The sequence below is a fragment of the Eubalaena glacialis genome, chromosome X (genome assembly GCF_028564815.1).
Source record: "Eubalaena glacialis isolate mEubGla1 chromosome X, mEubGla1.1.hap2.+ XY, whole genome shotgun sequence".
Taxonomy (NCBI): domain Eukaryota; kingdom Metazoa; phylum Chordata; class Mammalia; order Artiodactyla; family Balaenidae; genus Eubalaena; species Eubalaena glacialis.
The window spans coordinates 66,172,413-66,193,508 of NC_083736.1; the positions used below are offsets into that span (position 1 = coordinate 66,172,413).

Below are 21,096 nucleotides of genomic sequence, written 5' to 3' on the forward strand. Positions count from 1 at the left end.
GCTTATTGCTTACACATTGATATTCTCCACGGATGTCTTGAGTCTGCTTTCCTCCTCTTCTCAGTCTGTGTAGCCTCCCTGGGTGATCCGTCACCTCCCATAGCGTCAGCTACTACCTCCATGCTCATCACTCCCACATTCTCTCTGGAGCTTGGTCTCTCCTAAGACACCAGTCTCATACAGTTGCCAGTTGGTCGGTCACACTTGCAAACTCCACAGGTACTACAGACTCATTATGTCTAACCCATCAAACTGTCTAAAGCAGAATACTTGTTTATTCATTTATAAAGTGGTGGATGGGATCCCCTTTCTGTGATCATGAATGCTTTGTGCACTTTCCCAATCATTGAACCAGAAGGTTGCTTTGTGAGTGTGGAATCGGAAAGACGGACGCAGTCGAGAAGGTGTTTTAGCCAGGCCAAGATGAGGTCTGAGAAACCATCCTCGTCCCCCAACATGTCTCTCTCTAGTGTCCAGATTGTTTGTCCCTGTCTCCCCTGGACAGTGCTGGACACATTCTATAGAAGTTTGCCTCCCTGAGCCCTACTTTTTGATACATTCTTTCCTTTGCTGTGTCTGTATCTCCTGTGTCGCTCCTCCAGTCAGGGATCCTCTCACCCCCCGTTTCAGTAATTGAATCCTGAGGACAGCCATGGTTTGTCTGTCTCTATAGGGAGACACCTTTAGCCCCCACCCTAGTACACGACAGTAAGAAATGAATAACGGATTCTATTTGAACGAGAAATGGGAAATCCTACAAAACAGATATCTTGACAAAATCATTTTTAAGGATATAGTGATTTTTTTAAAAACATGGCTTTATGTAAACATAGGTTACATTTGAATACTTCTCTAGGGTTGAGTATTCTTTCTTTTTTTAAAAGATTTATTATTTATTTATTTATTTTATTTTTGGCTGTGTGGGGGCTTAGTTGCGACACGCGGGATCTTTCATTGCGGCTCGCGGGCTTCTCTCTAGTTGTGGCGTGTGGGTTTTCTCTTCTCTAGTTGTGGCGAGCAAGCTCCAGGGTGCGCGGGGTCTGTAGTTGTGCATGGGTTCCAGAGCGCGTGCGCTCTGTAGTTTTTGCAGCACACGGGCTCTACTTGAGGCGGGCAATCTCAGTAGTTGTGGCACGCAGGCTTAGTTACCCTGCGGCATGTGGGATCTTAGTTCCCTGACCAGGGGTCAAACCAGTGTCCCCTGCATTGGCAGGCGAATTCTTTTTTCTTTTTTTTTTTTAATTACTTTATTTATTTTTGGCTGTGTTGGGTGTTCGTTTTTCTATACGAGGGCTTTCCCCAGTTGCAGCAAGCAGGGGCCACTCTTCATCGCGGTGCGCAGGCCTCTCACTATCGCTGCCTCTTTTGTTGCGGAGCACAGGCTCCAGACGCGCAGGCTCAGTAGTTGTGGCTCACGGGCCCAGTGGCTCTGCGGCATGTGGGATCTTCCCAGACCAGGGCTCGAGCCCGTGTCCCCTGCATTGGCAGGCAGATTCTCAACCACTGCGCCACCAGGGAAGCCCGGCAGGCGGATTCTTAACCATTGCACCACCAGGGAAGTCCCCGGGTCAAGTATTCTTAATCTTCAACATATGATTCGTTTTCAAAGTGTTAAATTGTGGGGAGGCTTTATACATTGGGCCTCTTTTGGTGAAAAGTATTTCCTGGTGGGTTTTTTTCATATCATCCCCACTTTGATGAAATAATAGCTAACCTTTATTGAGTGCTAGCTGCATCATCTCAATCTTCATAACCCTATGAGAACATATAGGTACTGTTATCTCAGTGCACAAATGGGGAAACATTCAGAGGTTTAAAAACATGCCTAAGGGACTTTCCTGGCGGTTCAGTGGTTAATCCCGGGCTGGGGAACTAAGATCCTGCATGCTGCGAGGTACAGCCTAAAAAAAAAAAAAATGCTTAAGATCATACAGGAGAGTGGGGATTTGACTCCAGGACCTAAGCTCTCAACCATTATCATGTTTCCTCCTCCTGTTACCATTGAGGTACATGGTAAAGGCTGGGAGCTTCCCACAGCCAGGTGCCCATTTTCCATCTAAATCCGGGTTCTGAGATATTGTCTTGATATGGGAAATGGGTTTGTGGCCATCGCCCAACTGGGCAGACTTCCAGGATTTTCCATTGCCATGAGCGAATGTGTTTTTTTCACTAGTGGGGGGTAGTCCTGACATGACTGCTGTACTGTGAGGAAAGGAATCATTTGGGTCTCCATGTATTACGTGAACATACTTTTTCCTTGTAGGTCAGACACATTCTGTGTGAAAAACATGGAAAAATCTTGGAAGCCATGGAAAAGTTAAAGTCTGGAATGAAATTCAATGAAGTGGCCACACAATACAGTGAAGATAAAGCCAGGCAAGGGGTATGGTGCACTCATCATTTAAAATGTCCCCCATGGAGGACACACAGCAGTAGGGATTATTTCTGTTTCACCATTAATTTTAGCCATATCTTAGTTTAAAGATCTTAAAAAAGCAGAAATGTCCAACTTGTGAACAGTTGAATACGGGTCACCTTTGTCTAAACCTAGGCATAACCAAACTTGCACAACTAACAGACACCCAGCAACATTGTGTTTGTATGTTCAGCCCAGGGTTCAGCCCTGTTTGTCCTTGTCGAGCCTACTTCTCTCCAGCCCAGATGAATAAACCTAGGAACCTTAGCATTCGTGTTGGGAAATTCTCAAGCTACAGTAGAACTGTGCCCTCTTCAGGGCCACTTGACATCACAAATCTTTTGGGTTTTTCAGGGCGACTTGGGTTGGATGACCAGAGGGTCCATGGTGGGACCATTTCAAGAAGCAGCATTCGCCTTGCCTATAAGTGTGCTGGATAAGCCTGTGTTTACAGACCCTCCAGTTAAGACAAAATTCGGGTATCATATTATAATGGTTGAAGGGAGAAAATAAAATTGTATGAAAGACTACATGTGTTTTATACATTGTTTATTTCTTTAAAAGGTGTTGAATAATCCTTGTATTTTATGAACTCTGTCATCGTGGGTTTGTGGGTGCAGAATCAGGTGGGTAAATGTTGGTGTGCATGGCAGTAGGTATTCAGTCAGTGGTTCTTTAAGATAAGTCAAGCAGACTCCTTTTAACCTGTTAGTCCCTTCCCTCCGAGAACTGCTTTATCTGATTCTCAGTATATCCCATAAGTTAATTTAGAAACCATCTCTAGGGGCTTCCGTGGTGGTGCAGTGGTTAAGAATCCACCTGCCAATGCAGGGGACACGGGTTCGAGCCCTGGTCCGGGAAGATCCCACATGCCGTGGAGCAACTAAGCCCGTGCGCCACAGCCATTCAGTCCATGTAGGGAAACGGTGAGCTGGAGTTAGATGCAGACTATGAATTGCTGAATCACACAGTGTTATCACCGGGACTTTTTTCAATAATGACATATATTCAATCACATCACCCTCCCTAAAATATTAGTCAGTCGTCTGTATCCACGGTTCTGCATTCACAGATTCAACCAACTGCAGATCAAAAATATTTTTTAAAAAATTACAGGGCTGGGGCTTCCCTGGTGGCGCAGTGGTTGAGAATCCGCCTGCCAATGCAGGGGACACGGGTTCGAGCCCTGGTCTGGGAAGATCCCACATGCCGCAGAGCAACTAGGCCCGTGAGCCACAACTACTGAACTACTGAGCCTGCGCGTCTGGAGCCCGTGCTCCGCAACAAGAGAGGCCGCGACGGTGAGAGGCCCGCGCACCGCGATGAAGAGTGGCCCCCACTTGCCGCAACTAGAGAAAGCCCTCGCACAGAAACGAAGACCCAACCAGCCAAAAATATAAATAAATAAATAAATAAAAATTAAAAAAAAAAATTACAGGGCTGGACTTCCCTGGTGGCGCAGTGGTTAAGAATCCGCCTGCCAATGCAGGGGACACGGGTTCCAGCCCTGGTCCAGGAGGATCCCACATGCCGCGGAGCAACTAAGCCCGTGCGCCACAACTACTGAGCCTGCGCTCTACAGCCCACGAACCACAACTACTGAAGCCCATGCGCCTAGAGCCCATGCTCCGCAACGAGAAGCCACCACAATGAGAAGCCCATGCACTGCAACGAAGAGTAGCCCCCACTTGCTGCAACTAGAGAAAGCCCACGGGCAGCAACGAAGACCCAACGCAGCCAAAAATTAATTAATTAATTAAAAAATTCCAGAAACTTCCAAAAAGCAAAACTTGAGTTTGCCATGCACAGGCCTAACTATTCACATAACACTTATATTGTATCTACAAACTATTCACAATTTATATTTATGTTGTATTATAAGTAATATTATAAGTATTATATGTATTATAAGTATTATAAGTAATTATAAGTAATCTAGAGATGATTTTAAAGTACATGTGAGAATGTGTGTAGGTTATATGTAAATACTACACCATTTTATATGAGGGACTTGAGCATCTGCGGAGTTTGGTATCCGCAGGGAGTCCTGGAAGCAATCCCCCTTCGATACTGAGGGGCAACTGTAATAATTTCTTTCGGTAAGAGCAAAATTTTGTACTATCAATAAATAACCTAGGGGCTTCCCTGGTGGCGCAGTGGTTAAGAATCCGCCTGCCAATGCAGGGGACACGGGTTCCAGCCCTGGTCCGGGAAGATGCCACATGCTTCGGAGCAACTAAGCCCGTGCACACAACTACTGAAGCCCGCATGTCTAGAGCCCGTGCTCCGCAACAAGAGAAGCCACCGCTCGCCGCAACGGGAGAAAGCCTGCACACAGCAACAAAGATCCAGTGCAGCCAAAATAAATAAATAAATAATGAAAAACTAAAGCGCTAAAAAAAAAAAAAAAAGCAGGTCAGTTATTATAGTGGCTTTTCACTAGGTAACACACGGTTAACAATCCATTTCACCCCTTACTGCGTGATCTTGGGCAGGTCACAGCTTCACTGAGCCATTTCCTCAACTAAAATATGGAAATGCTACCCTCGACCTCAAAGGATTAAACAAGAAACCTATGTAGAGTACCTAATACATAGTCAGTACTTGATAAATTCTCCAGTGACAGAGCACAGAGTGCTGTGCTGCACTTTATGTTTCTGGGAGGGAATCAAACTCCTTTTCAGTCTACAACCCGAAGATACAATGTGCTAGCATGTGTCAGAATGCAGCTGGTGGTGAGTGAAGGATGGCCAAATGGTCGGCAAAGGGACTCCAGGGTAGGGTGCCGGTGATAAAGAAGCCCAGCACCAGGTAGCTTATGCCAGTCTTCGGCTATAGTGAACCGAGAGCCTACGATAGCATGTTAAGTGGGTCTTAGATCTGGAATACTAATGACAAACTTCTGCCAAAATGAATTTTTATATGCATTTGCCAATATCAATCATCTCACTGAAAGTAAATGAAAAGTAACTTTAATATTATCTGAACTGTGATATACAAAATTGATCATTTTCAGAATAAAATTTAAAATGGCCAGAGTAATGTTACAAAAATTTCTCTAGAAATAACACAGTTCTATTACGTTTATAGAGTATGCCTAAAAGAAAAATATAAGAATATTTGAGTAAAGAAATATTAACCTAGTGCTCAGAATACCAGAATATATGTACAGAAGAAAGCAGGAGCAGGTGGTAAAGGCAAAATTTACAAAAAAAAAAGTTGGAAACAAAAACTCCCTTTTTGACTTCTCTCACCTTAAGCCTGAATGCTTCATGCTCCCAAAGAATCCAATTATGGGAACAAATTACCTTATACTCAGTTTCGTTTTAAAATACAATAAACAGGTTATATTCTCAAGTTTTATTAAGTTGCTTATACAAACTTAAAGTCATGAGCATGACTTCAGAATCTGAGCTTTTTATGTCAAGTGCTTTAACTAAGCAGTCTAAGGCTTCCTGTATTTTTCCACACTCTTTCAGTTCTTTTCCACGCAAGACAAGAGTCTCATAGTCGTCTGCAGCCTCCAGTGCCTCATCCTGGGGAGAGTCAACCAACTGTCCACCAGACAAAGGCTCAGGGTCACCAGGAAAGGTCTCCTGAGCCAGAGCACCAGGCTTAGGTGTACTTAACCGGCTAGACTTATTTTCTGAAGACAGTGTTTCTCTGGAAGGATCTTCTTCTGTATGCTCTGGGGCTTCACCACTGCTTTCCTCCACTTCTTCCTCCAGGTAATCTTCAGCAACTTTTGCTTCACTGCTATTGTCAAGTCTTTCCTCCATATCCTCCACATGGTCTAAAACCACATTAATAAGAGACCTCCTAGAAGCCAGGGATCTTCTAGAGTTTATAGACTTATTTAAACTATCAGATATTTTAGGTGAAAAGAACCTTCCAGGTGGACTGACGTCATTTTTGGGAGTTGAGGCATCAAATTGTTTTACAGATAAAAACGGGAAGGGAGATGTGTTGAATGGGTTTGTGCCTGAAGTATCTGTAATAAAAGTATCATGTTCAACTTCATCATCTGAATCGATGCGTCTAGCTTTTCTTCTGACTTTCACATTAACTACTACTTCTTCTGGCTCATCATCTTTCTCAGAAAGATCCACACTGAGACATGCTTTGCTATGCACGGACTCTGCTCTGGAATTAGCTGCAGAGCCACACAAGCTATTTTCTTTCTCCACATGCTCCAAAGACTGACTGGAAAATTTTTGTCCATTGTCTGCAGAGTCTTCCAAGAAAAGATTGAAGTCACATGCATACTGTGCTGAAGACGCTAAAGGTTCCTCTTCCAACTTGGCCTCATTCACTTGAGCATCCTGTAGTGCACTGTGGGCTGCTGCTAAGTCATCATCAGCTATTTTAATAACAGATACATTCGATTCTGGCCTTTGATATTCCTTTGTTTTGGGATTAGCAGGCCAGGGATTGCAGTGATGTAAAATCTCATCCTCCTCTAGTTGATCTAGATTTGGCCCAAGATCAGCTCTGACTGACTTGCTAGGTAAAAAATTGAAACTTCCCTGAGGGCTCTCTTGCTGTGCCTCCTGCATAGGCCCCTCTTGTGATGCCTCTTTTTGGAGAGCCATTCCTGATAAAGAGTCAGTCCAAATTTCTTCTACATCTTCACACCCCTTGGGTAAAGTAGCTACAAAATCAGCATCAAATGTACTTGCACACGGGTGCCTACCATCTTGTGGGGTGGTAACGTTCATCTTTCTCCTGGCGAGATCTTGTTTTTCACCCTCTTGGGGCAGATCCTCAATGATTACACTTGCCATTTGGGGACTGATTTCTTCTTCCTGGGTGTGGTGAGTTGGTAGAAGAGGTGAAGGCCGAGGCTGTGGTTTATTTAATTCATGGCATTTCTTCTTTGTTTGAGAAGGAAATACAGGTTCTCTCAGCCATATCCCCTCGTTTCCAGCTTTTTGTCTTTCCATTAAGAACTCTGTATTTTGAGACTCGAATTCAACAAGGAATTGAGCTTTCTGAACCCTTTGTTGAATATAGTGAGAGTCTTCGATCACATCAAGCTCTTCTTTAACAGATAGGTCATGCGTGTACATCAAATCATGGTCTGAGATTCCAGCTATCCTCAAAGAGTGCAGGAAGGCAATATGTTCATCTAGTTTCTTATCAGATCTCCTCTGAGCAGCATGCAAAGACTGAAGCTGCATCTGGGTTGCAGAGTTCTGAAAATCCTCAATTGTAAAGAGCTCTCTCAATTCTTGTTTACTAAAATATCGGAAAGGGTTCTTTTTATCACCAGTAGTTTGTCTTATTAATGAGTCCTTGAAAACCTGTCTTCTGTATATTTTTTCCTCTACAGTTCCACAAGTGATTAGCCTATAAACTACAACATTTTCTTTTTGTCCAATTCGGTAAACTCTATCCACAGCTTGAGCATCAGTTGCAGGATTCCAGCTAGGGTCAAAGATGACCACTCTACTTGCTGCGGTTAGTGTTAAGCCAACACCACCTACTTGAGTGGTAAGCAGAAAAACAGAGTAATCTTTATTTTGCTGGAATAAGCTAATTCTTTTTTCTCGTTCCACAAGATGAGTAACTGTTCCATCGATTCTCAATATCTTAAAGTGCCTATTCTTTAACAGGCGTTCGATGATGTTTAGAATTCGTCTTGACTGGCAAAACACCAGAGTTTGATGCCCTTCATCTCGCAGTCTCTTAAGCAGGCCCATTAGAAATATCATTTTTCCAGATTCTTCCATCAGTGCATCATCACTTATTTGATCAATATGGTCCACATCTGAGGAATCTTCCCCTTCAATTTCATCTTGAACAGAGAATTTGACAGCTCCTAGATTCAGCAAACCACAAGCCCGTGCAGATAGCAGCCTAGGATGATCACAGAGCTTCTTTAAGACACCTAGCTCAGCCAAAGGTGAGCGTGTCTCCATTAACAACTCCTTGATATGATCTAGAGACACGAATTTCCTGTATATTTCTTCCTGTAAAGGTACAAGACGTATCCAAATAATTAAATCATTTTTTCTGGAAAGGGAAGGCATTTCACATATGGCACCAACATCTGGACTCTTTTCACTAAGCTGGACCTCTGGGTTGCTTGACTTTTTCTTCTGTACCTCTTCTTTAGTCCTCCTAAGAAAATAGGGCTTTATGATTGCCATTAAGTTTTCAGATATTTTAAATCCTAAGGCTTTTTCTCCTGGGGTAGCATCCTTCTCTCTTGCTCTAGTAATAGGATTTTCGTACTCCATTTTAAAAGTTTTTAATGTTCCTAGCAGGGACCCTTGACAAGCAAAATCAAACAGGGACCACAGTTCTTGTAAATTATTCTGGATCGGGGTTCCTGTGAGGAGGATGCGATTACTGGCAGGGATTGCACGAGCACATATTGCTGACTTGGTAGATGAGGTTTTTATTTTATGTGCTTCATCAAGGATGACATAGTCCCACACAAACTCTTGGCCATTCAAGCTGGAAAGTTGTTGCCAATTATTGATTAACATTTGGTATGTGGTGATAATGACACCATTCCTTTGCTGAATCCGACTGAGGTTTCTGGTACGTTCATCCTTGCTAGGACCGTGAAAGGTTTTGACTCTCATTCCTGGGGTCCACTTGACAAATTCTTTTAGCCACGTGCTGATGAGACTGGTTGGCATGATCAGTAGCACATGGTTCACAAGTGAAGCATCAAACATACCAGAAAGGAAAGCGATGATTTGAACAGTCTTTCCTAATCCCATATCATCTGCCAGAATACCACCTCTCCTTCCATCCCTATACAGGCTATATAGGAAAGCTACACCTTCCTTCTGGTACTCAAATAGTTGGTTGTGCAGTTCTCGATAGAGCAGCAGGCCAGAGTTGCACACATCTGTGAATTCATCATCTCCATGTTCTGCCAACTCCTCCAAGGCTTCCTGTATTTTTTGGATTCTGCTCATCACCTTTTCATTGGGAAAAATGTCCTTTGCCAAATTGAAAAGTTTAAGTGCTTCTTCCAGATCTCCATTCTTAGTTGCTTCTTTGGCCTCTTTCACGTATCTGTAAAAAAAAAAAGTTTAAAAAAAGATATATATACATAGAGAGAGATTGACAGGTAGAAGATTAGAAAGAAAGGAAACAGATTGAACATTCAGTCTAAGAACACTTTAGAGTCCATTTTGGAATCCAAACCACAGTTGAGCTTTCAATATCCTCAATTCAGGATGGGAAAGATTAGCACAGAAGATGCCAATGAAAGCTGGCACCACTTAAGAAGACACAAATATCCACCAGGCACTGCCAGCAACAACTTCAGGCACTAGTTGTAGGAAATGTATGTGCAAAGGTTATTGCACATACAGTAACAAACCAACCAACCTATATTGTGGGAGCATGAAAACAGGAAGATACATGGGCACTTCTCGGACCTTATTTTTCTGGACCTCTGTTCACACTATTGATTACTCTCTCCTTACAATTCCCTCCTTCCACCGGATTCCTATAGATTCCTCCTGGTTTCCTCCCCCATCGCTGGCCCTTTCTTCTCTGTGTCCTTCTTAGGCTCCTATTCTTCCTCCACAAGGGCTCAGTCCTGGGCCCTCTTCTCACTCCTTTTACTCTCTCATCATCTCCCAGAGCTTCCACTGCCACCTATGTGCTCATAACTCCCAAAGCACTTTCTCCAACTCAGGGCTTGCCCTCAAGCTCTAGTCTAGACCCATATTCCAACTACCTTCTGGACATCTCCACTTGAAAGTTTCACATGCACCTCCAATTCAATTAATCCCAAATTAAACTTATTATTTCCCCTCTTAAAACGTGCTTCTCGGCACTTCCCTGGTGGTCCAGTGGCTAAGACTCTGTGCTCCCAATGCAGGGGGTCCGGGTTTGATCCCTGGTCAGGGAACTAGATCCCACATGCATGCCACAACTAAGAGTCCACATGCTGCAACCAAGAAGCCCGCATGCCACAACTAAGATCCCATGTGCCACAACTGGGACCTGGCGCAGCATGCATGAATGCATAAATAAATAAACGTGCTTCCCCATTTGTGTGGTAATAAATGACACTACCATCCACTTAGCCATACAAGCTAGAAATCTAAAGATAATCCTTGATCTCCAAACCAAATATGAGTCATCCTTGACTTCTCCCTCTTTTTAACCACCTCACCCCTTAGCCAACAGTCCCCCAAGCCCTACTAACTTTATTTTCCAAATATAACCTGTGTCAAAACAGAAATATAGATCAATGGAACAGGATAGAAAGCCCAGAGATAAACCCACACACATACGGTCACCTTATCTTTGATAAAGGAGGCAAGAATACACAATGGAGAAAAGACAGCCTCTTCAATAAGTGGTACTGGGAAAACTGGACAGCTACATGTAAAAGAATGAAATTAGAACACTCCCTAACACCATACACAAAAATAAACTCAAAATGGATTAAAGACCTAAATGTAAGGCCAGACACTATAAAACTCTTAGAGGAAAGCATAGGCAGAACACTCTATGACGTAAATCACAGCAATATCCTTTTTGACCCACCTCCTACAGCAATGGAAATAAAAACAAAAATAAACAAATGGGACCTAATGAAACTTAAAAGCTTTTGCACAGCAAAGGAACCATAAACAAGATTAAAAGACAACCCTCAGAATGGGAGAAAATATTTGCAAATGAAGCAACTGACAGAGGATTAATCTCTAAAATATACAAGCAGCTCATGTAGCTCAATATCAAAAAAAACAGGGCTTCCCCGGTGGCGCAGTGGTTGAGAATCTGCCTGCCAATGCAGGGGACACGGGTTCGAGCCCTGGTCCGGGAGGATCACACATGCCGCGAAGCAACTAGGCCCGTGAGCCACAACTACTGAGCCTGCGCATCTGGAGCCTGTGCTCCCAACAAGAGAGGCCGCGATAGTGAGAGGCCCGTGCACCGCGATGAAGAGTGGCCCCCGCTTGCCGCAACTAGAGAAAGCCCTTGCACAGAAACGAAGACCCAACACAGCCAAAGATAAATAAATTAATTAAAACAAAAAACAAACACAAAAAAAACAAATAGAAACATATTTAAAAAAAAAAAAAACAAGCAACCCAATCCAAAAATGGGCAGAAGACCTAAATAGACATTTCTCCAAAGAAGATATACAGATTGCCAACAAACACATGAAAGGATGCTCAACATCACTAATCATTAGAGAAATGCAAATCAAAACTACAGTGAGGTATTACCTCACACCAGTCAGAATGGCCATCATCAAAAAATCTACAAACAATAAATGCTGGAGAGGGTGTGGAGAAAAGGGAACCCTCTTGCACTGTTGGTGGGAATGTAAATTGATACAGCCACTATGGAGAACAGTATGGAGGTTCCTTAAAAAACTAAAAATAGAACTACCATATGACCCAGCAATCCTGCTACTGGGCATATACCCTGAGAAAACCATAATTAAAAAAGAGTCATTCAGCCATTAATCTGGTGGAAACTCAGCTGAGTGTACTGTGATTCAGTCTTGACTCTAAACACCTGGGGTTAGTGTCAGACTCCAAGGCTGCCCCCACTTCAGACGCCAGCTGCAAGTCTCAGGGGTTCCGCAAGCCACCACGCTTCTGATTGACTGGCTATAAATTCAGGCGTTCTTGTGACACCTTCAGCTTCGATAATTCACTAGAATGACTCACAGAACCCAGGAAAGTGTGAAAGAGGATGATCATGTCTTGAAGCTTTATATTTCTAAACTAATACAGATAAAACTTGTAGAAGGTGCATGGAAAAGGAACCTTGGAAAAGAGAGTTTTGTGTGTGATCAGGATTGGCTAAGAGTAGAGTGAATTTAATTAAGTGAACTTTATGGTTAAAAGTAAGCTGGTGCAAGACTGAAGTTTGATTTGCCCTCTGTTAAGAGAACAAAGTTTCCTGCAATACTGAGCTGCTCTTGACCACAGATTGTAAGTTTCTTTCTCTAGCTAGCTTGGAGTTTTCCAAAGGGCCCCTGAGCCATCTCAGAAAGAGCTATGAAACTAATTAGGATTGCTTGGTATGTTAAATTACATTGTCAGATGAATGGTGATAAACATTCTTAGGTTATACTGTATGGGTAAGTGTCATTAATGTAAATATTCCAGAAAAAAATTATATAAAGGTCCTAAAAATTGAAAAAAAAGAGTCATGTACCACAATGTTCATTGCAGCTCTATTTACAATAGCCAGGACATGGAAACAACCTAAATGTTCATCGACAGATGAATGGATAAAGAAGATGTGGCACATATATACAATGGAATATTACTCAGCCATAAAAGAAACGAAATTGAGTTATTTGTAGCAAGGTGGATGGACCTAGAGACTGTCATACAGAGTGAAGTAAGTCAGAAAGAGAAAAATAAATACCGTATGCTAACACATATATATGGAATCTAAAAAAGAAAAAAAAATGGTTCTGAAGAACCTAGATGCAGGACAGGAATAAAGACGCAGACATAGAGAATGGACTTGAGGACACGGGGAGGGGGAAGGGTAAGCTGGGACGAAGTGAGAGAGTGGCATGGACATATATACACTACCAAATGTAAAATAGATAGCTAGTGGGAAGCAGCCGCATCGCAAAGGGAGATCAGCTTGGTGCTTTGTGTCCACCTAGAGGGGTGGGATAGGGAGGGTGGGAGGGAGATGCAAGAGGGAGGAGATATGGGGATGTATGTATATGTATAGCTGATTCACTTTGTTATACAGCAGAAACTAACACACCAGTGCAAAGCAATTATACTCCAATAAAGATGTTAAAAAACAAACAAACAAACAAAAACAAATATAACCTGTGTCTTTCTCTCCCATCTTTACTACTACTGTGGTCCAAGTCACCATCATCTCTGGATTGGATAACTGCAACTTCCTACTCACTGATCTCCCTACATCCACTCTTGGCCCCTCCAATACATTCTCTACATAGCAGCCAGTGATATTGTCTTAAAACATAAAAGAAATCATCACTCTTCTGCTTAAAATTCTTCAGTGGTTTACAGTTGGTAAGATTTTGAAAGGGATATTGCCATAACAATGCACTGAGGAAAGGATAGTCTTTTCAACTAAATATCCATGTGCAAAAGAATGAAAGTGGTCCCCGACCTCACACCATACACAAAAATTAATTCAAAATGAATCAAAGACCTAAATATAAGCGCTAAAACTACAAAACTCTTAGAAGAAAATATAAGTATAAATCTCCATGACCTTGGATTTGGCAGTGGTTTCTTAGATATGATGCCAAACACACAAGCAACCAAAGGGAAAAATAAATTGGGCTTCATAAAAGCTAAAAACTTGGGGACTTCCCTGGTGGTCCAGTGGATAGGACTCCACACTCCCAATGCAGGGGACCCGGGTTGATCCCTGGTCAGGGAACTAGATCCCACATGCATGCCACAACTGAAGAACCTGCATGCCACAACTAAGACCTGGTACAACCAAATAAATAAATAAATAAAATATTTTTTAAAAAACAGCTAAAAGCTTTTGTGCTTCAAAGGATACCATGAAGAAAGTGAAAAGACAACCAAAGGAATGAGAGAAAATACTTGCAAATCTTGTACCTGGATAAAGGATTTTTACCTAGAATATATAAAGAACTCTAAGAACTCAATAATTAAAAGACAAATAGGGACTTCCCTGGTGGTCCAGTGGTCCAGTGGTCAGGACTCAGCGCTTTCAGTGCTGTGGCCCCGTGTTCGATCCCTGGTCAGGGAACTAGGATCCCACAAGCCGCACAGCGCGGCCAAAAAAAAAAAAAAAAAAAAAGACAAATAACCCAATTAAGGTGGTCAAAGGATCTGACTAGACATTTCTCCAAAGAAGATATACAAATAGCCAATAACCACATGAAAAGATGCTCAACATCATTAGTCATCAGGGGAAATGCAAACCAAAACCACAATGATACCACTTCATGCCCATTAGGATGGCTAGAATCAAAAAGAGAGAAAATACCAAGTGTTGGCAGCAACGTGGAAAAATTGGAACTCTATAACACTGTTGGTAGGAATGTAAAATGGTGCAGCTGCTTTGGAAATTAGTCTGTCAGTTCCTCAAAAAGTTACACATAGAGTTACCATGTGATTTAGGAATTCTACTCCCAGGTACATACTCAAGAGAAATGAAAACATTTGATCACAGAAAATCTTGTACATGAATGTTCATAGCAGTATTGTATTATTCACAAAGCCAAAAGGGGAAGTATCACAAATGTCCATCAACTGATGAATAGATAAAAATGTGGTATATCCACACAATGGAATATTATGCAGCCATAAAAAGGAATGAAATACTGATTCATGCTACAGCATGAATGAGTCATGGAAACATTTTGCTGCATGAAATAATAAGCCAGTCACTCACAGATGCAGAGAACAAACTAGTGGTTACCAGTGGGGAGAGGGATGGGGGAGGGACAATATAGGGGTAGGGGATTAAGAGGTACAAACTATTAGGTATAAAATAAGCTACAATGATATATTGTACAATACAGGGAATATAGCCAATATTTTATAATAACTATAAATGGAGTATAACCTTTGAAAATTGTGAATCACTATATCGTACATCTGTAATTTACATAATACTGTATATCAACTATACATACAAAAAAAAGCCAGTCACAAAAGGCCACACATTTTATGATTCCATTTATATGAAATGTCCAGAACAGGCAAATTCACAGAAAAAGTAGATTAGTGGTTGCCATGGGCTGGGGGGCTGGGGGATTCATGGACTTGGGGGTGGTGCGTATGATGGCTAAAGGGTAAGGAATTTCTTTCGGGGTGATGAAAATGTTCTAAAACTAATTGTGGTGATGGGTGCACAACTCTGTGAACATACTAAAAATTATTAAATTGTACATTTTAAATCGGTGAAATGTATGGTATGAGAATGATACCTCAACAAAGCTGTTAACAAAACAAAACAAAAAAAAAATCTTGGGACTTCCCTGGTGGTGCAGTGGTTAAGAATCCGCCTGCCAATGCAGGGGACACGGCTTCGATACCTGGTCCAGGAAGATCCCACATGCCGTGGAGCAACTAACCCCATGTGCCACAACTACTGAGCCTGCGCTCCACAACCCGCGAGCCACAACTACTGAGCCTACGCACCGCAACTGCTGAAGCCTGTGTGCTCTAGGGCCTGTGCTCCGCAACAAGAGAAGCCACTGCTATGAGAAGCCCGAGCACCGCAACGAAAAGTAGCCACCGCTCGCCGCAACTAGAGAAAGCCCATGCACAGCAAGACCCAAAGCAGCGAAAAAAAAAAAATCTTCAGTGGCTTCCTATGGCCTACAGAATGAAGTTTAAGCTCCTTAGCTTGGCATTCCAAGCCCTGACTGATACAGCCAGGAACTGCTGACCTCTCTGCCTTAACTTCTGCCACCTCCTGCCTCAAACATTTTATTTTAACCCCTTATGCCCATCATACTGTGTTATGGCCTGTAAAGCTTAAGCTCACACCACCTTCCTTTTCTGGAGTACACTCCTCTCCTTTCACCAAGCTTACCTCAATGAACTCATTCTTTTTTTAAAAAAAAAATATTTATTTATTTATTTATGGCTGCATTGGGTCTTCATTGCTGAGCGCAGGCTTTCTCTAGCTGCGGCGAGCCAGGGGTTCCTCTTCGTTGCGGTGCACGGGCTCAGTAGTTGTGGCTCACGGGTTCTAGAGCACAGGCTCTGTAGTTGTGGCACACAGGCTTAGTTGCTCTGCGGCATGTGGGATCTTCCTGGACCAGGGCTCAAACCCGTGTCTCCTGCATTGGCAGGCAGATTATTAACCACTGCGCCACCAGGGAAGTCCTGAACTCATTCTTTAAGACAGGGATTCTCAATGTTCTGTAGAATCTCCTGGAGGGCTTGTTAAAACACAGATTGCTGGACCCCAACACCAGATTTTCTGATTCTGTAGTGAGGCCCAGGAATTTGTAGTTCTATACAGTTCCCATGTAATGCTAATGCTTCTGGTCCAGAGACCACACTTTAAGAGCTGCTTTAAGATCAGGCCTCACCTGCAGTTCCTCTAGGATGCCTTTCATCCCTACCCTATCCCCCATCTGGATCAGTTGTTCCACCTCAGTACTCCTCTATGTGTTCATCTCTATCAGTACATTTAACATATTGTATTAAAATCATTACAAAACAATCTAGCTGTATTACAAATGTATGAAAAAACCTCATTGAAGGGGGTGGAGGGAAAAGGTGCTGACCTAAGTAACCTAGGAAATGAATGAAGTCTGTAAGACTAAAACCAAAAGAAACAACATAAGCATGTACTCTAGTGGATAAAGTTGTTTCCCATGGGGGTTATAAGCTAACAATTCTGATACTGCAATGCATGTATACTAGAGCTGAAGAATTAAGTAAATGGATGGCAGATAGTGGGAGCCAGGTTTCTGACTGTTGGAGTGGGATTTTACAGATTGGCAAGAGGAGGTTAGAATGATCCATGTGGTAATGGATCAGAGTTGGAGACATCAGTACAAACCCACGTTCAACATAAATACAGATAGTTACACCTAGAAATATTTACAGACCTGTGTATACACATGGGTTAGTATATACACATATTTCCTTGCTCTGTCAGCTAAGAGGGCCTAGAAGCAAAGAAACCCCAGCAGCAACAAGTACACTTAGCACCCATATCTTTTTTTTAACATCTTTATTGGAGTATAATTGATTTACAATGGTTTCTGCTGTATAACAAAGTGAGTCAGCTATACGTATACATATATCCCCATATCCCCTCCCTCTTGCATCGCCCTCCCACCCTCCCTATCCCACCCCTCCAGGTAGCACCCATATCTTGGTTTCTAATACCATTTGCCAATAAAAAGAACCGGGCCTCCTTGGAAAAATGGCTGATTCTAGGGCTGTGGCAAGAAATCTATAAGATGCACAGAAATATCTCGCATTCCTATACACTAACAATGAACAATCAGAAGGAAAAATTAAGGAAACAATCCCATTCACCATTGCAACAAAAAGAATAAAATACCAAGGAATAAACCTACCTAGGGAGACAAAAGACCTGTACTCAGAAAACTATAAGACACTGATGAAAGAAATTAAAGATGATAGCAACAGATGGAGAGATATACCATGTTCTTGGATTGGAAGAATCAATATTGTGAAAATGACTATACTACCCAAAGCAATCTACAGATTCAATGCAATCCCTATCAAAATACCAGTGGCATTTTTTACAGAACTAGAACAAAAAAATCTTAAAATTTGTATGGAGACACAAAAGACCCCGAATAGCCAAAGCAGTCTTGAGGGAAAAAAAATGGAGCTGGAGAAATCAGGCTCCCTGACTTCAGACTATACTACAAAGCTAAAGTAATCAAGACAATATGGTACTGGCACAAAAACAGAAATATAGGTCAATGGAACAGGATAGAAAGCCCAGAGATAAACCCACACACATATGGTCACCTTATCTTCGATAAAGGAGGCAAGAATATACAATAGAGAAAAGGCAGCCTCTTCAATAAGTGGTGCTGGGAAAACTGGATAGCTACATGTAAAAGAATGAAATTAGAACACTCCCTAACACCATACACAAAAATAAACTCAAAATGGATTCGAGACCTAAATGTAAGACCGGACACTATAAAACTCTTAGAGGAAAACATAGGAAGAACACTCTTTGACATAAATCACAGCAAATTTTTTTTTATTCACCTCCTAGAGTAATGGAAATAAAAACAAAAATAAACAAATGGGACCTAATGAAACTTAAAAGCTTTTGCAAAGCAAAGGAAACTACATACAAAAAAGATGAAAAGACAACCCTCAGAATGGAAGAAAATATTTGCAAACGAATCAATGGACAAAGGATTAATCTCCAAAATATATAAACAGCTCATGCAGCTCAATATTAAAAAAACAAACAACCCAATCAAAAAATGGGCAGAAGACCTAAATAGACATTTCTCCAAAGAAGACATACAGATGGCCAAGAAGCACATGAAAAGCTGCTCAACATCACTAATTATTAGAGAAATGCAAATCAAAATTACAATGAGGTATCACCTCACACCAGTTAGAATGGGCATCATCAGAAAATCTACAAACAACAAATGCTGGAGAGGGCGTGGAGAAAAGGGAACCCTCTTGCACTGTTGGTGGGAATGTAAATTGATACAGCCACTATGGAGAACAGTATGGCGGTTCCTTAAAAAACTAAAAATAGAATTACCATATGACCCAGCAATCCCACTACTGGGCATATACCCAGAGAAAACCATAATTCAAAAAGACACATGCACCCCAATTCTCATTGCAGCACTATTTACAATAGCCAGGTCATGGAAGCAACCTAAATGCCCATTGACAGATGAATGGATAAAGAAGATGTGGTACATATATACAATGGAATATTACTCAGCCATAAAAAAGAATGAAACTGGGTCATTTGTAGAGACGTGGATGGATCTAGAGACTGTCATACAGAGTGAAGTAAGTCAGAAAGAGAAAAACAAATATTGTATATTAATGCATATATGTGGAACCTAGAAAAATGGTACAGATGAACTGGTATGCAGGGCAGAGACACAGATGTAGAGAACAAACATATGGACACCAAGGTGGGGGGAAGTGGCGGGGGTGGGGTGTGGTGGTGGTGGGATGAATTGGGAGATTAGGATTGACATATATACACTAATATGTATAAAATAGATAACTAATAAGAACCTGCTGTATAAAAAGTAAAATAAAATTCAAAAAAAAATCTATAAGATGAGCCTGGAGCATCTTGTACTGTCAGAAAGTAAGGAAGTACTCAAAACAAGCAAACAAAAAACAAACAACACACCACAATGATGGGAGTATGTCAAAGAGACACAGGAGCCAAATGAAAGAGCTCCCAATGGTCATAGCTGGAACAATTTGAGCAAAAAAATAAAGTAGTACTGGATTATAACCCAAAGTATAAAATAAATATCTATGAGTCCATACTAATGTAAATGAGTGAATAAATACATATAGGAGATAAGACAAACCTCCCATACAGAAGAATTTCAAATAATTTATGTAGATACTCCACCCTCAAGAAGATGGAGCATAATTCCTGCTCCTTAGCTGTGGAGTGCATGTAGTAACATCCTTCCAAAGAGTACAGTATGGAAAGGTGCAGTGGGGGAAAGAGTAACTTTAAAGTGAAGAAACTGGGAATTCCCTGGTGGTCCAGTGGTTAGGATTCCACTGCAGGGGGCACGGTTTGATCCCACAAGCCGTGCAGTGCAGCCAAAAAAAAAAAAACACCAAAAACCAAAACAAAACAAAAAAAATAAAGTGAAGAAACCTGGCAAACAGTACCTCAGCCAGGTGATTACAGTCAACATCAACAGTGATATGTCATGTGGGTAGTACGTACCCTTGATACGATTTAATGAGAAGGGTACTTTACCTCTGTAGTCTTCCCCCCAACCCCGCCCCAAACCAAAAACCCCAGTCTAATCATGAGAAAATACATTGACAAATCCCAGCTGGGGGAACAGTCTACAAACTGCCTGATCAGTACTCTTCAAAATGGTCAAGGTCATCAAAAACACGGCAAGTCTAAGAAACTGTCACAGGCAAGAAGAACCTAAAGAGACAGATGACTAAACGTAATGTGGTGTCTTAGATAGGATGCTGGAACAGAAAAAGGACATTAGGTAAAAACTAAGGAAATCCAAATAAAGTATAGATTTAGTTAATAATAATGTATCAGTATTGGTTTATTAACTGTAATTAATGTACCAAATGAATGTAAGATGTTAACAATAGGGGAAACTAGGTGTGGGGTATATGGGAACTCTCTGTACTATTTTTGTGATATTCCTGTAAATCTAAAACTACTCTAAAATTAAAAGTTTGTTTAAAAAAATTATCCATTTGTGTGTCTGCCTGCTTGTGTATCTGCCTGTGAACTCCTTGATAACAGGGATAGGGATCAGGTCTTAGAGCAGACACTCATTAAAGTCAGGTGAATGAAAAGATGAAGAAACAAAGAGCCCACTGGCTACAAAACTCTGCCATTCCTACCCTGGCAGGTTAGCTGCCCACCGCCCCTACTCTGGTGGGCTTTAGAATTAAGTTACATTCCCTGTTACTCTGATCTCGAACATGATGCCATAGTGGTGACCACTAGGCTCCTCTACCTGAGAGCCAGACCCTGAACCCATTCAGTGTTCTCCCTTTCGTCCTGGCCCTTCTCACCCCCAGGGTGTCTTCATCTGGATAACTGGTCTTCTGCCTTGGTCTATGTCATTTTTTATTACTATTAGATTGTCTCCAAGTTCCTGAACCGGTCATCTACCCAGTATCCTGAACCCCTATGAAGCCTGGGCTTCTAACTCCAGCCAGGCCTCCTCCCCAGAGAGAAAAGTGCTGCCCCTGAACCCTAGCTTTTGGCCAGAGTCCCCATAATCATGCACCAACCTCTAAAATGGCGACTGCCTGCCTAGACTTCTTACCACCAGCCCAAGACTCATACTGCTGGGTTCTTTCTACCCATCCTCTGGAACTCCCACATTTGTCAACCTTCTGCCTGAACCACAACTGGAATTTTCAGTATTCGTTGGACACAACCACTTTCTGGCTGGGTCAAACCCCCCCTGCTGTCAGCCAAACTACCTTCCCAGTCCCTGGAACACTCTAGTTAGCAGATCTAATACT

The 21,096-nt window shown here is 42.0% G+C and overlaps 2 protein-coding genes across 3 annotated transcripts in view; one reads left to right on the forward strand and one right to left on the reverse strand.

Moving 5' to 3' along the window:
• Positions 1-21,096, forward strand: part of PIN4 (peptidylprolyl cis/trans isomerase, NIMA-interacting 4) — an 85,767-nt gene that overhangs the window by 6,096 nt on the left and 58,575 nt on the right. The window contains exons 3-4 of one of the 2 annotated variants that reach the window (XM_061178770.1): positions 2,264-2,383; positions 2,771-2,946. In XM_061178770.1, the coding sequence (XP_061034753.1) occupies positions 2,264-2,383; positions 2,771-2,929 (279 nt within the window). In that variant the 3' untranslated portion in view covers positions 2,930-2,946. Of the gene's footprint in view, positions 1-2,263; positions 2,384-2,770; positions 2,947-21,096 lie in introns of those variants that run through there. The other variant, XM_061178771.1, reaches the window with a different exon arrangement.
• ERCC6L (ERCC excision repair 6 like, spindle assembly checkpoint helicase) overlaps positions 5,770-21,096 on the reverse strand; it is a 48,334-nt gene continuing 33,007 nt past the window's right edge. Inside the window, exon 2 of the mRNA XM_061179108.1 lies at positions 5,770-9,451. Within this exon, the coding sequence (XP_061035091.1) occupies positions 5,770-9,451 (3,682 nt within the window). The remainder of the gene's footprint in view (positions 9,452-21,096) is intronic.